Source organism: Poecilia latipinna, unplaced genomic scaffold (assembly GCF_001443285.1).
Source record: "Poecilia latipinna isolate Pla-1442-1.1 unplaced genomic scaffold, P_latipinna-1.0 Scaffold2510, whole genome shotgun sequence".
NCBI classification, from domain to species: Eukaryota; Metazoa; Chordata; class Actinopteri; order Cyprinodontiformes; family Poeciliidae; genus Poecilia; species Poecilia latipinna.
In genome coordinates, this window is record NW_015115126.1 from 1 (window position 1) to 12,652 (window position 12,652).

At 41.7% G+C, this 12,652-nt stretch overlaps 1 protein-coding gene across 2 annotated transcripts in view; it reads right to left on the bottom strand.

Annotated features, from left to right (window-relative positions):
• Positions 1–15: 15 nt before the first annotated feature.
• Positions 16–12,652, bottom strand: part of LOC106938109 (collagen alpha-5(IV) chain-like) — a 50,890-nt gene continuing 38,253 nt past the window's right edge. The window contains exons 21-40 of one of the 2 annotated variants that reach the window (XM_015019950.1): positions 11,984–12,073; positions 11,454–11,524; positions 9,526–9,717; positions 9,267–9,435; positions 8,980–9,072; positions 8,793–8,897; positions 8,580–8,677; positions 8,260–8,410; positions 8,023–8,136; positions 5,857–6,024; positions 5,462–5,551; positions 5,077–5,220; positions 4,871–4,969; positions 4,713–4,802; positions 4,072–4,211; positions 3,868–3,994; positions 3,613–3,792; positions 3,472–3,522; positions 3,204–3,389; positions 16–457 (exon numbers count right to left, since the gene is read on the bottom strand). In XM_015019950.1, the coding sequence (XP_014875436.1) occupies positions 378–457; positions 3,204–3,389; positions 3,472–3,522; positions 3,613–3,792; positions 3,868–3,994; positions 4,072–4,211; positions 4,713–4,802; positions 4,871–4,969; positions 5,077–5,220; positions 5,462–5,551; positions 5,857–6,024; positions 8,023–8,136; positions 8,260–8,410; positions 8,580–8,677; positions 8,793–8,897; positions 8,980–9,072; positions 9,267–9,435; positions 9,526–9,717; positions 11,454–11,524; positions 11,984–12,073 (2,438 nt within the window). In that variant the 3' untranslated portion in view covers positions 16–377. Of the gene's footprint in view, positions 458–1,823; positions 3,390–3,471; positions 3,523–3,612; positions 3,793–3,867; positions 3,995–4,071; positions 4,212–4,712; positions 4,803–4,870; positions 4,970–5,076; positions 5,221–5,461; positions 5,552–5,856; positions 6,025–8,022; positions 8,137–8,259; positions 8,411–8,579; positions 8,678–8,792; positions 8,898–8,979; positions 9,073–9,266; positions 9,436–9,525; positions 9,718–11,453; positions 11,525–11,983; positions 12,074–12,652 lie in introns of those variants that run through there. The other variant, XM_015019949.1, reaches the window with a different exon arrangement.

Consider the following 12,652-nt stretch of genomic DNA (forward strand, 5'->3'; position numbering starts at 1 on the left):
AAAAGTAAATAATTAATCCAATGATTAATGATAGAGGTTTTGTGAATTATACAGAAATCACAACAAAGAAGAATGACGTAAAGTCCTTGGTGAGTTAGTCACATGGTGAATGCTTGTGGCGAGTGATTCAGTGAACTTGATTTAATTTGACAGACCATGTGATCTGGTGACGTATTTTCGGTGACCCACTCTACTCAGAAGAGACATTTACAATCTATCATCACTGTCACTGTTTTTCTAAATGTGCTTACTTGTTAAACGTGGACTACCCTACCATCAGTGTGCATGAAAAACGAGAGAAAGGCGTTATTAGGAAGAAAATAAAAAACAAAAAACGATTCAGAGTTTTCAGTTGATTTTGTTTCCATCACAGTGCATCAGGGTGATATTAAACACAAGTGTTGCTGCAGGAGACGTGCAAGAAAAGTCCGGATGCCGTTCATCTGACCTGCGGGCCCTTCGAAGCCGGACGCAAAAGTTGCCGCGTGGAGAGGCGGGGTGGGGAGGGACCACGCCATGGTGGGCGGGGCCAAACCGCAGGAAACATGGGGTAAGATCTCATAGCATCACATTTTTATACTGACATTTGATTTCCTTCTGACCTCACACAGTGACGGAGTTTGGTGGAAATGATATCGCAGCTTTACGTATATATGTCTGTAGGGTAATGAATTTTATATGAACTGAAAAACGTCAATGACATTGTTGTTGGTAGCAAACTTAAACTGCTGACGTATGAGCAAAGGAAGAGATCAAAATCTCATTTCCCTCTTTGCTAGTTTGTAGACACATCAAAAATGGAATATAAGACATTACAAATTCTTAAGTTTGAATTGTCACATGAAGAAGCCGCTTAATTCTGTGGGCATTTTAAATGTGAAGTGACTTTTACACGATTTATATTCAGTGGAGTTTCCACTCTGTCCAGCACTGTGTGAGGTCTGGTGTTGAACAAGTCTCCATGCAGGTGGCTTGATTGGTGGGACAAAATCCCAGTCAGGACAGTGAAGCCAGTCACAAACTCAAAAATAGTCTTGCTCAGATTCAGGGTTTATTTATTGATCGAGTTGCTCCGACTCCAAGTAGAGATTTCTCACCTGCTAAATTTAACTACTCTTTTAATGTAATACATGAATTTTATATGCATCTAAATTTAAGTGGTGCCTGTGAAAATAGCAATTTTTAATTAAAAAAAAAACATTTCTGAAAAACAGTATCAGGTTTCTGTCTCCTTTTGTCACTGAAATTTAAAACTGTAGGTTTTTAAAATTAACTGCCAAAATCTTCAGCTTCATTGAATAGAAAAGGGCCTAGCTGGGCCTTCTGGATGCTTATCAGATAATTTACATTCATGTTTGCTACATTTACAGCTTGAATATTATAACCATCAAATTACTAAACATGTACATTTGTCTAGTGACAATATGAATAAAAAACACTTGTACTATGTGCTACTGAATTATCTTGAGTAGCCATTAAATAATTTTCTGAACTTTTACATGTTGATGTTTTTGAAGTTTGGTTCGGTGGACTGTTTTCAGTAAACTGTCATTTCACAGCGAAAGTTATTTGAAAAGTGAAACAATTTGGCAAAAAGCTAACAGCTGGTAACCTTGGTTTTGGTCAATTTTGAAATTTCAATAAACTCTTCCTGAAAATATTTCTGTCTGTCAAACACAACACTGGTAATGGATATTAACTGTACAAACTTATGCTGAGTTTGCTGCTGTTGTCTTAGTCGCCAACAATTATTAATGAAAGTTACAATGCAGCTACCAAATGTGACCTTTATGTTTGCTGATAGTGAGTAACCCTCTGTTTTCTTTGGATCAAAGATAGTTTGTTCCTCTGCTTTTTTCCCCCAGGTCTTCTACTTGTTTGGATATCATCCTGATTAGCTTAGCCGATTAGCTGATTGAAACCAGTGTTGTTTTGCATAGCAACATTGGCATTAGTAGGCTAAGAGAAAGGCTAAATAATGCTAATATGGCATTGCATTAACATTTATATAAACATTTCCATTTTGAGTTGTTTTAAATAACTAAACTTTGCTACTCCAGTGCTTGCTCAGCTAAATGTTAGCCTTTCATGACTCTTAAGGATTTATTTGATCTCCACTGAAACAACATTTCAGTGGAGATCACATTTGTTAATACATGCTGTAAATGAAGCAATTACTTCACAGGACATGGCTTCAAAATATTCCAAAAATACTTCGGTGGTGTTTGGAGCACATCTCGGTTATTAGCATCTTAGCGGTGAGCCACAGCTCTTCTGACAACCAGTCACAGATATTACAACAGTCTGGCTAGCTGATGTTGTTTGATCTGTCAGACCTTCTGTCAGTGACAGAAATTGTCATCCGCTGAACAAATGGTGCGTTCTCATTTATAATTGTGATATGCTAAATGTGACACAATAACTCAAAAAAAAAAAAAAAAGCCTGTTTGATCAAAAATCAAACAGCGTTATGAGAATATTTTGAGTTTGTCTGTGGCTTAGGTGATTAAATCCAATTGACAAATGCCTACAGGAACCACACACACTCAGGCTGTGTAAAGTTGGGACACACACACAAGTCACTCGTAGCTCAGGACTGTGGAGAGATGAGGAGCTCACACCAGGCCTCAAGATGGGATCAAAGAGAGCGGGAAACATGGGTGAGGAAACGTGTGGGTGGATGAGCTGGGTGAAGAGGAAACACGAGATGGCGACTCGGCCACTACATTGTGAACGTAGTGTTTCGGCACGAAGAGAAATCCCGGTGAAGAGTGTGGCGGGGTGTAAGAGGAGGGAAGAATCCCAACATGCTCTGGTGTCAAGTTGAAAACCTGGTGCTCAGAATGGAACTCAGCAGGGGCCCGGCTCTCTGGCCGGCGGTGCTGATTGGTGAAACAATGACCCATGCAAATCAACCAACACGGTGACGACAGACTATATTCAACGTGGAGCTTCTGCCTGGTTCTCTGAGATACAGACAACTGGACCGTGTCATTGCTCAAGATTTATATGTATGAAATCATTTTCGCAGAAAAGGTGGTTACCTTTATGCTTGGTTAAGCATACATTTAGAATGTCTTAGCTTTAGCTTGGGTTTTAGCTTAGATGTTGTAGCTTTATTGACTTCTGCCATCTGACATCAGAAAACCAGGCAGGAACATCCAACCAACCATGTGGTGATAAGTGCCACCCAAGTCCTTTACCTGATCTTCCAGGCGGCCCGGGAGGTCCTTGATTTCCTTTAGGGCCCTGGAATGGCAGTCCCGGAGGACCTGGAGGGCCACTGACACCTGGAGAACCTGGTGGACCTGGAAAGCCGGTGTCCCCTTTTGGGCCAGGAAATCCTGGGCCTCCAGTAGGACCAGGAAGGCCTGGGTTTCCTTTTTCACCTTCACAGGAAGTACCAGTGATTGTAGAGAACTGTGGCACAACATTTAAGGCTAAAATACAGTATGATGGGAAATAAGTTACCTGGCGACCCTGGAATCCCAGGAGGACCTGGAACACCAAAGCCAGGAATTCCTGGAGTAGACACAAACAATGAACTGAGCCAGGCAGAACATTTCCAAAAGATGTTCAGTGGGCATCCGGACCGTACGAACTGTCACCTACCTGGTTCTCCTTTGATACCGGCTGGTCCTGGGATCCCATCTCTTCCCGGCTGACCCTTCTCCCCGACCTGTCCTGGTGGTCCTGATCGACCAGACTCTCCTGGTCTACCTGGAGCTCCTGTGAGACCAGGGGCACCAGGCAGACCATCAAGACCCTTTGGACCGGGGAAACCAGGAGGACCTACCAAGAGACGACAAGTTAGTTTGTTCCACTACATTAGAGATTTACTGAGAGTACCAAAATAAAATTACTCACCTTGGAATCCTGCGAGGCCTACATCTCCTTTAACCCCCGGTAGCCCTGGTAAACCAGGAAGACCAGGTGTTCCCGGACCTCCTTTAGCTCCAGGACTTCCTGGGAATCCGGGCTGACCTGGATCTCCCTTTTGAGAGAATTGACTAGATCTGTCATCCCTGAACATGTCGTGAAACAAGGACTGAAAACACTTCTTTCTGTCACCTTTTGTCCCTGTGGTCCAGGTGGTCCAACACCACCAGAACCTGGGTCACCTTTTGGTCCTTGGAGACCAGGTATTCCTGGCTGACCTGGGGATCCTGGCCTACCTTGAAAACCTGGTGAGCCTTTTGACCCCATAGGTCCTGTTGAGTCATAGAGAAAAGATTAACATCGACATCGGTGAGTCAAATGTTCAAGTGCAGAAAACTTTTTATACTAAATTGCTATGACTTAGTTTTATTCTTAACATAAAACTACAAAGTTTTAATATAGTCAGTGTGTCAAAAATGTTGTCATTAAATGGCATCAACAGTGTTTTTGAAAGTCATGGTGAAAAGACAGTTCACACAGACAGAGAACGCAAACTTATTGCGCAGAAATGCAAAAGAAAAAATCCTCCATGTTCCTTAGTGGCCTCCATACTCATTAAATACTGACAGTGTGAAATATGTATTATATTGAAACAGTTTCAGAACCATGCAAAACTGGGTCCTTTTTCAACATATCCTAATACAAAAATGTATAAATGAAAAGGGGTGTATGTCTTTTTCGTATTAATATCGATGTGTTTAACACCAATTTAAAAATATACAGACGGTACTAGCAAAGGTAGGCAAACATCTGACAATTAACAGCTCACCCACCTGGAATTCCCATATCGCCCATTCCGCCTTTTGGACCTGGAGATCCAGGACCACCAGGACTCCCTGGGATACCAGGTTCTCCCTTTAGCCCTGCACAAAATAAAGTCATTAACTTTCAGCCAAAACCCATTCCATCCATTCATGACATAACCCCTTACCTGGCGGACCAGGAATGCCAGGGCGTCCATCTTGTCCAGGCAATCCAGGGTCACCAGGGAGACCTGCAATGCCTTTGGGTCCGGGAAAGCCTGGTGATCCTAAACACAAGGGGAATTTCTTATTAATGTATCTTTATGCTGAGAGTTACTGGAAATTTAGAGATAGCACCATAACTGAGGTGATGTTTGAATGTTTTCTATTGTACCTGGAGTTCCAGGATCTCCTTTAGCTCCTCTTATATCTACTGGCCCAATGGGTCCTGGGAGTCCCGGGGAACCTGAGTCTCCCTTTTCTCCTTTAGAACCAGGTCCACCTGGGATGCCGTTACTGCCTGGAAATCCTGGTTCACCTGTGGCACAGAAACATAGGAACCTAGAGATTGTGTGCTTCAAAGTACTTTGACCTTTACTTATTTATTAATAAATGTTTTAAATCTTAAACTGGGACTGGTGAAATGTAGTTTGGACTTATTAAAATACTTAAAATATCCCTTTAATTTAAAAGCTGATGGGAAACTCAAAAGCAGATAGTAACTTTGGTGGCCAACAAGCTAGTTTGTTTAAACTCAAAGATGGCTTGTGTGTAAATACCTTTAAGACCAGGTGCACCAGGTCCTCCCGGAGTGCCAGGTCCTCCAGATGGTCCTGGAGGTCCCATTGGACCCATGTCACCTTTTGGACCTGCAGCGCCCAAAGAGAGAGCAGATGACGTATGTAAGGAGAAATCATAAACTGAAAAGTCTATGATGTTAATAAAACTAGCAGCTTAGCTACCCATTCAGCGATTAAAATGCTAGATAGATTTTTGCGTCAATGCATTTAATGAACAGGAGAAAAAAAATTATTCAGCATTTGACCAACTGATTAGATCAAAAGATCAACAGATATTTGGAAAGGTCAACTAAGTGATGCCTCACAACATGCTATATACCAGACAGTAAAGAATACTCTGCCTTTATTCAAGGGTACAGATAACATTATTTTACCTGGAAATCCAGGTGCGCCGTCCCTTCCAGGTCCTCCAGGGGGTCCTGGGATTCCTATTGGTCCAGGGGGGCCAGGAAAACCAGGATTCCCTCTGTCACCTGGTAACCCTGGGATGTCTAAGCCTGGTGGACCTGGGTCTCCTTTCTCTCCATTTGCTCCTGGGTATCCTGTAAGGATGATCGTTTAAATCAGCATAGAGACACGTGAACCTCCTCCACCTCTGATTTGAATTGAAGCCAAGTCTTTTTAGCAATTCTTTCCTTGAGAAACCATTTTTAGCCTTGAGATACTGAAGTAAAACCACGGAGAAGGCAGTAAGGTTATTTATTTCGTAAATATTGCAAATGTCACATTTTTCGAAGCCCTATTCATGATCCAAATAACCTACTGAGGTGTATGGAGCTAAATTGGGGCCATAAAGTTTGGTCAAATGGGAAAAAAAAATTAAACTGAAAAAAGAAAAAGTTCAAAACTACTTTTCAGATTCAAGGGTTTTGTTTTCAGTTTTAGATTTTTTGTTTTAGTTTCAAGGCTTTGGTATGTGTATTTTCAGTTTAATTATTTTTCTTTTTAGTTTAAATTTAGTTTCTGTTTCAAACTTTTCGGGAATGAATATTTGTTTTTACAACTCCAAACTTTTTTCAAATTCAAAATAATCTTTCAGTTTCAAATCTCTTTTTTTTAAGTTTCAATTTTTTTTTCTTTTGAACAAACTTTATGGTCTGTAGAGATGATATGCTGTGTGTCGAAGTTTAGTAAGTGAATCCTAAAGAAAAGTTCAACCTTGTATGAATTACTTCACGAAATTATTAAACATTCCCAGGATCCCTGGCAGGATCAGTCACCGCAAAGAGGCTGATTTTCCCTCATTATGAGCCAGACAAACATAAATTAAAGGAAAGGAAAGATGCAAGAGTCTGTTTGAAACCGTCAATGAAGAAAATATGTCACATTTCAAATTTCATTAGAATTTTAAAAAGACTTAAATAAGCAACGCTTAACCAGGTTGGGTCACAAGTAAAGCCTGGTGGCCCGCCAGGCTTATGATACACTTGAGGTAACCCTGTGTATTATATTAGCCTGTGAGTACAATTTTGACAATTTGTGGATTACAGAAAATCCATTTTAAAAACATACTTGTGCACCAAATTTTTGTCATTAATATGTATTGAAATTGTATTTTGTATATTATCACCTTCCTAAAATTTTGGCCTTAGTCGTTTTTTTTGCAAAAAGTGAGATACCTTTTGGCAAAAAAGGACATAGGTCATTATTTTAGGAAGGTGACGACATAATCAATCAACACCAAAAAGAATTAACAGTCAACTGTTCAAATATGACAATATGACATTCATGCCAGTGAAGAATGTATATAAACTAAAGTTCAGGTCTAAACTGCTAACAAAAACTGTATTAGCATGGATTGTCTGGCAGCAACTGCATATTGAAAGCAATTAACGCTTAAGAACTTCCTTTTTACTGTTAAAGTTGGCTGTACATTGAAAAAGGAGAGAGACAAAAGGTCGTGCTGGTGCAAAAGCAGGTACTCTGACACGCTCTGGTGTTAGTTCTTGCTTGGTGTGCTCTTGCGGAAATCGCAGTATGTGACGTTAAGAGTGGTCGGGCATGAAAAGCGCATCTCTGTGATATGGCGTTGTGCCAACTGCATTCGCATGAGACTGTTTGGATTAGAAACAGGAAGAGAGATGACGCTCATGAAAGTTTCTTCAACATTTGGTGGAACAAAAATGTGGTAAAATGAGGTACAACGTAAAGACACTGAGACATTTTCCCAGACAAAGACAAAAGTCCCACAAAATTGTAGAGCAGCCATTTACAGACGTGGCATCTAACTCTCTACATAATAACATGCTCTGATCACCAACACATAGAGAGTAGCTACTTGTGCTTGTAAATCAACCCAACAAACCCAAGCTACAGTGTTTTGTAAGGTGCTCATGTGGAAACTGTTGACTTCATTAAAGTCAACAAATCCAACCACCAAACATTGGCTTCAAAAGAGTCAGTCATGCTAACAAATAAAGCTAACGAGTATTTAATCTCATAAAACACTCAGAAATGTTATACACAATTGAAAAATAACATTTTGTTCCAAGGCCTTTGACAGTAAGAAATCAACCTCAACCCAATCTTTTGTGACGTACCTATTGGTCCCATTGGCCCGGGGGGTCCAGGAGGGCCCGGAGGACCCTGTGCACCACTTGTTGAGCTTCCAGGGGGCCCACGAGGTCCAGGTTGGCCTGGTGAGCCGGGCTCCCCTAAACAAGGACAAATAAAGGGGGTAGCTGTCAGAAAAAGCTGTCGTAATTTTTAACAATCGTCTTAAGTTGCTGTATTGACAATAAAACAGACAAACTAATGTATTCATACAATATTAATACCTTTAAGTCCTGGTCCGCCATCAAACCCAGGTCGCCCTGGTCCACCTGGGTTGCCGGGGAAACCAGGATCTCCCTTTTGTCCAGGGAATCCTTTAGCTCCTGCTATTCCAGGTGGACCTGGAGGACCAGGAAGTCCAAAGCCTGCCTCACCCTTTTGGATGCACAGACAGGGAACAAATAAATGGTTAATTTCACTCAGTCAGGAGGGGAAGATATTAGATGTTCAGCAGACAGATTTATCCAAGACAGGAAAAATAATACTGGCCAAAATTAAAGATAATTTCAGTGCCTGTCAATCATTTGAGAAATAATTAGCCTACCTTTGGTCCAGGAAACCCTGGTGGCCCGGGGAATCCATCTACTCCCGGTCTCCCTACTTTTCCAGGTGTTCCCGGCTGGCCCGGAATACCTGGGAATCCTAGCGAACAGAGGTGAAAATTGATAACATCGGTAACTAGGAACCAAAAGCAGATGTAAAGATTCACATGAGCACTTTTATGAGGCAAAAGTAGGATGGGTACATATCCATTTACCCTTAACTCCTGCAGGACCTGGAAGGCCGACGCCCGGTTGTCCCGGTTCACCCTTTGGTCCAGGAAAACCTGGTGAACCAGGCTGTCCATCCGCACCTCGCGGACCTGATGAGAAGTAGCATTCTGTGCGTTATTGCTGTTGTTATGGTGAAGGTAAAGGCTTTACTTCACAGGTGAGGCATGCTACCTGGCGGACCGGGTGACCCTGGGTTGCCATCTATTCCTTTGGGTCCTGGTTGACCCTTCTCTGTGACCGTCGGACCTGGTTCACCTTTTACACCTACAAATTGAGGTAAACATTGATTTCCTAGAACATTTTCCTGATCTTAACAGCACAGCTGTTTGAACAGCCAATAAAAGATAATCCAATGCAGGGGCAGCTATATTTTTTAGAAGGGGTGTTCAGTGATGTACTTAGTTAAAAAAATTTAAGTAAAACCAGTTCATATGAGAATCAATATATTTGCTTCTTGCCTGGATTTCCGGAAGTGCCAGGTGCTCCTGAGTTGCCTTGAGCACCTTTCTCCCCTGGTGGACCCGGGACTCCATAGCCAGGGCCGCCTGGTGGACCTCTGTCTCCTGGGATGCCGGGCGGACCTGTGTCACCAGGGGGACCTCGTTCTCCTTTTAAGAGCAGAGACCCCTGCAGACCACAGGTACAAACATTTATGAAATGTCCGATGGAGGGTTGGATTTATGTAAAGGCAGCACAACATCCTGGAAAGTCACGCACAGGAGCTCCCTTGGGGCCAGGAGGCCCAGGTGCTCCGTCACGACCGGGTCGACCATCCAGGCCAGGCAGACCGGGTGGTCCAGGGAAACCACTGTCACCCTTCTCTCCTTTCACACCACCACCTCCGAAGGTATCTCCTGGCTCTCCTTTCTCTCCGGGGAAACCTGGAGCACCTACAGGACCAGGAACACCCTACAAAGGAAACAAAACTTCAAGGGATGGAGGGACGACAATGACATGTAATAGGAGGCAAAATAGGCAAGAGACTGACTCTTAAATTTGGGGAAAAAACAACAACAAAAAAACAACAACAACAAAAAATCCCTCACAGTTGTTTAGATTCAGTCTTGCTCAGATTTTAATGATCTTTTTTAAAATCAGTTTTAAACTTCTAATCATTCGACATTTCCAGATGCAGAAGCTCAAAACTCTTTTGCTCTTGCTTTCACCGTTGACTGCAAATTTTCAACAGCAACAATAATTACTGTAAGCAATAAAAATGAGCAAATGTTCTCTTAATGTTTGTCTGTAATGTGGTATAAAGGCTTTAAAAAAGTATTCCTCACAAATCTCCATTGAAATAAAGTTAGCAAATAGAGGTTTTATTTAACAGGGGACAAAAACTATCCAAACCATTGTGGTTGTACCAATTGCCCCAAACCTAAAAAAGGTTCTGCCACCCTTGAAAGCAACTACTGCCCTTCACTTCGACTGTGAATGAATTTTAGCTCAGTCTCCTATGCAGAAGTGCTGTCCTTCACCCACATTGGAGGACTCTGAGTAAGTACGACTGGCCTGTTTAAGTTTTCGTCACAGCATCTCAATCAGATACTTTGAGTCCTTCATTGGTAAACTTGTCTGCCACTTGCCACGTCTTTGTTCTGCTGCATGTCGAAAAGATGGATGGACGTTGTCCTTGAAGATTTTGTGGTAAAGAGCAGAATTAAAGGTTTCATAAATTCCAACAAGTCAACCAGGTTCCCGAGGAAATGAAGTTGCTCCTTGGTATCACAATACGACCACCATGTTTGAGATGTAACAGCGTATTGCCGTCTTCCAAAGAGCTCCACTTTTGTTCCAGTTTCTCCAAAGTTCCTGAGAATCATGCAGAAATGTATCTGCGAACATGAGGCAGGCCTTTGTGTCCTTTTGATCAGCAGTGGGGTTTTGACTTTGAAACTCTGCCATGGAAGCCGTTTTTTGCCCAGGTTCTGACTTATTGTTGAATTGTTAGCAGTGACAATCAGGAGGCCCAATAAGATGTTGCTCTTGGTCCTTTTGCAGCCACCTGAATGAATCAATGATATGCTCTTGAAGTAATTTTTCGCAGACTGGACATTCCTAGCAAAGTTCACCACTGTTCCATGTTTTCTCCACTAGTAGATATTTGCTCTCCCTGTGGTTTGATTGCACCCCAAACTTTTGATAGATGACTTAAGTTAATTTATTTATATTCTGTTCTTGAATAGGCTTGACTCAGACATGGTGGGTTTGTTTTTGAGCTTTTAGCATGCTTCATGAGGTCAAATATGTTCTATTTAACCCTTCAGTGGTTTTAAGAGGCAAGGTAATTTGGACAACATGAGCTTTTTATCTTTTGTCTGGTGGGGTCGCACTGGCCTTGTGTGTGGTTTCACAACTTTTTTTTTTTTGTGTGTGTGTGTGTGTGTGTGTAGTTTCAGGAACTGATGGGTTAATATTTCACCCTCCTGTCTTCATGCTGTCCAACCGTGACATCTGCCGCATTTCTCCTGAGTGTCGAGCTATGACCGTGGGAGGGTTTATAGTGATTTCTTGATCCTCCTAGTTTGGCAGTAATCTTTTGTTTTGTTGTTGTGTACATGAGGTTGGTTTGGATAGTTTTTTCCCTTAACCCTTTGACACATAAACCAAAAGTATAAAAGTCATGCTTGTCAAAAACTACTCACAGGGGGTCCACTAAGGCCTGTTATTCCTTGAAAACCTGGTTCTCCCTTTACACCTGGCGGGCCAGGAGGGCCTGATAAAAATTAGAAAAATAAATGGAAGCACAATAGATTTAAAAACACTTTATGCTTTAATGTCTGGTTCAGAGTATGCAACAAACAGTGCAACTAACTATGGCTTAGCTTTTCACTACAGCTAACTAGCCATAATCGTCATATTTCCTTCTGCACACAGCTCACACACCAGCAAACGTCTTTTGATGTGACAATAATCACATTTTTACTTTTTTAAGATGCCACGAATTGGCATAATTCATTGACTTTTGCTTCTTTCCTTCATGATTAATCAAACGTCTGCTCCAAATGCTTACTTGCAGCTAGTTATGTAGCAAAGTAAGTAAGCAAAATATAATGCCCAAAATATGTTTTAGCAGAGCAGATCTGAACATTTTAAGTAACCAAATCGGCGGTAGTGACACACGAGGATGTCATAGATAAACAAGTAAATGAAAAATAAGATCCACAGACGTTACCTGCGAAGCCTGGCGGACCTGGAGGCCCTGGGGGCCCCGGTATAAGATTGCCTCCGTCAATGCAGTTCACACAGGTTTCTCCCTTCTGACCTGAAACATCGTGATCGTCGTCAGTGTTTTCTGTGCACAGCTGTACATTTCTTATGAACCACACGTAAATTGTCTAACCCTTTTTCATTACACATTTGATTTTACTTTGGTCATTTTTATAATTTATTTCAAACGGTCATTAGATTTTTATTTTTTTTACTTTGGTGGGGTATTTTTACAGTCATGAAAAAATCTGAATACCTTCATGTTTTGAATCCTTTAATATGGATTCTTAATAGAAAGCTAATATGCAAAATCAACTTTTTTTAGCTTTAAGTCATGATCTCATCAGAAACATACCTGTAGTGTTGCATTGATTCTTTCAGGCATGTTTGAGAAATCCTTGAATCTCACATGGCAACCACTGAGCTGTGCAAAATGCTTGCTCATGCAATGCACAGCCTATTTATGCAAAACGCCTTCTTGGAGCTTCAGTCCCTAGTTGAGCTCCCGCCCCACAAAGTACTCCTTTCCTGCACCTCCCCAAACTGCTCCCACAGACTAGTGGCAGCAGCAATTAGCAAACACCTGCTGACCTTATTCTACAAACTACCTCTCAGTCCAACGTTCCTGAGAATA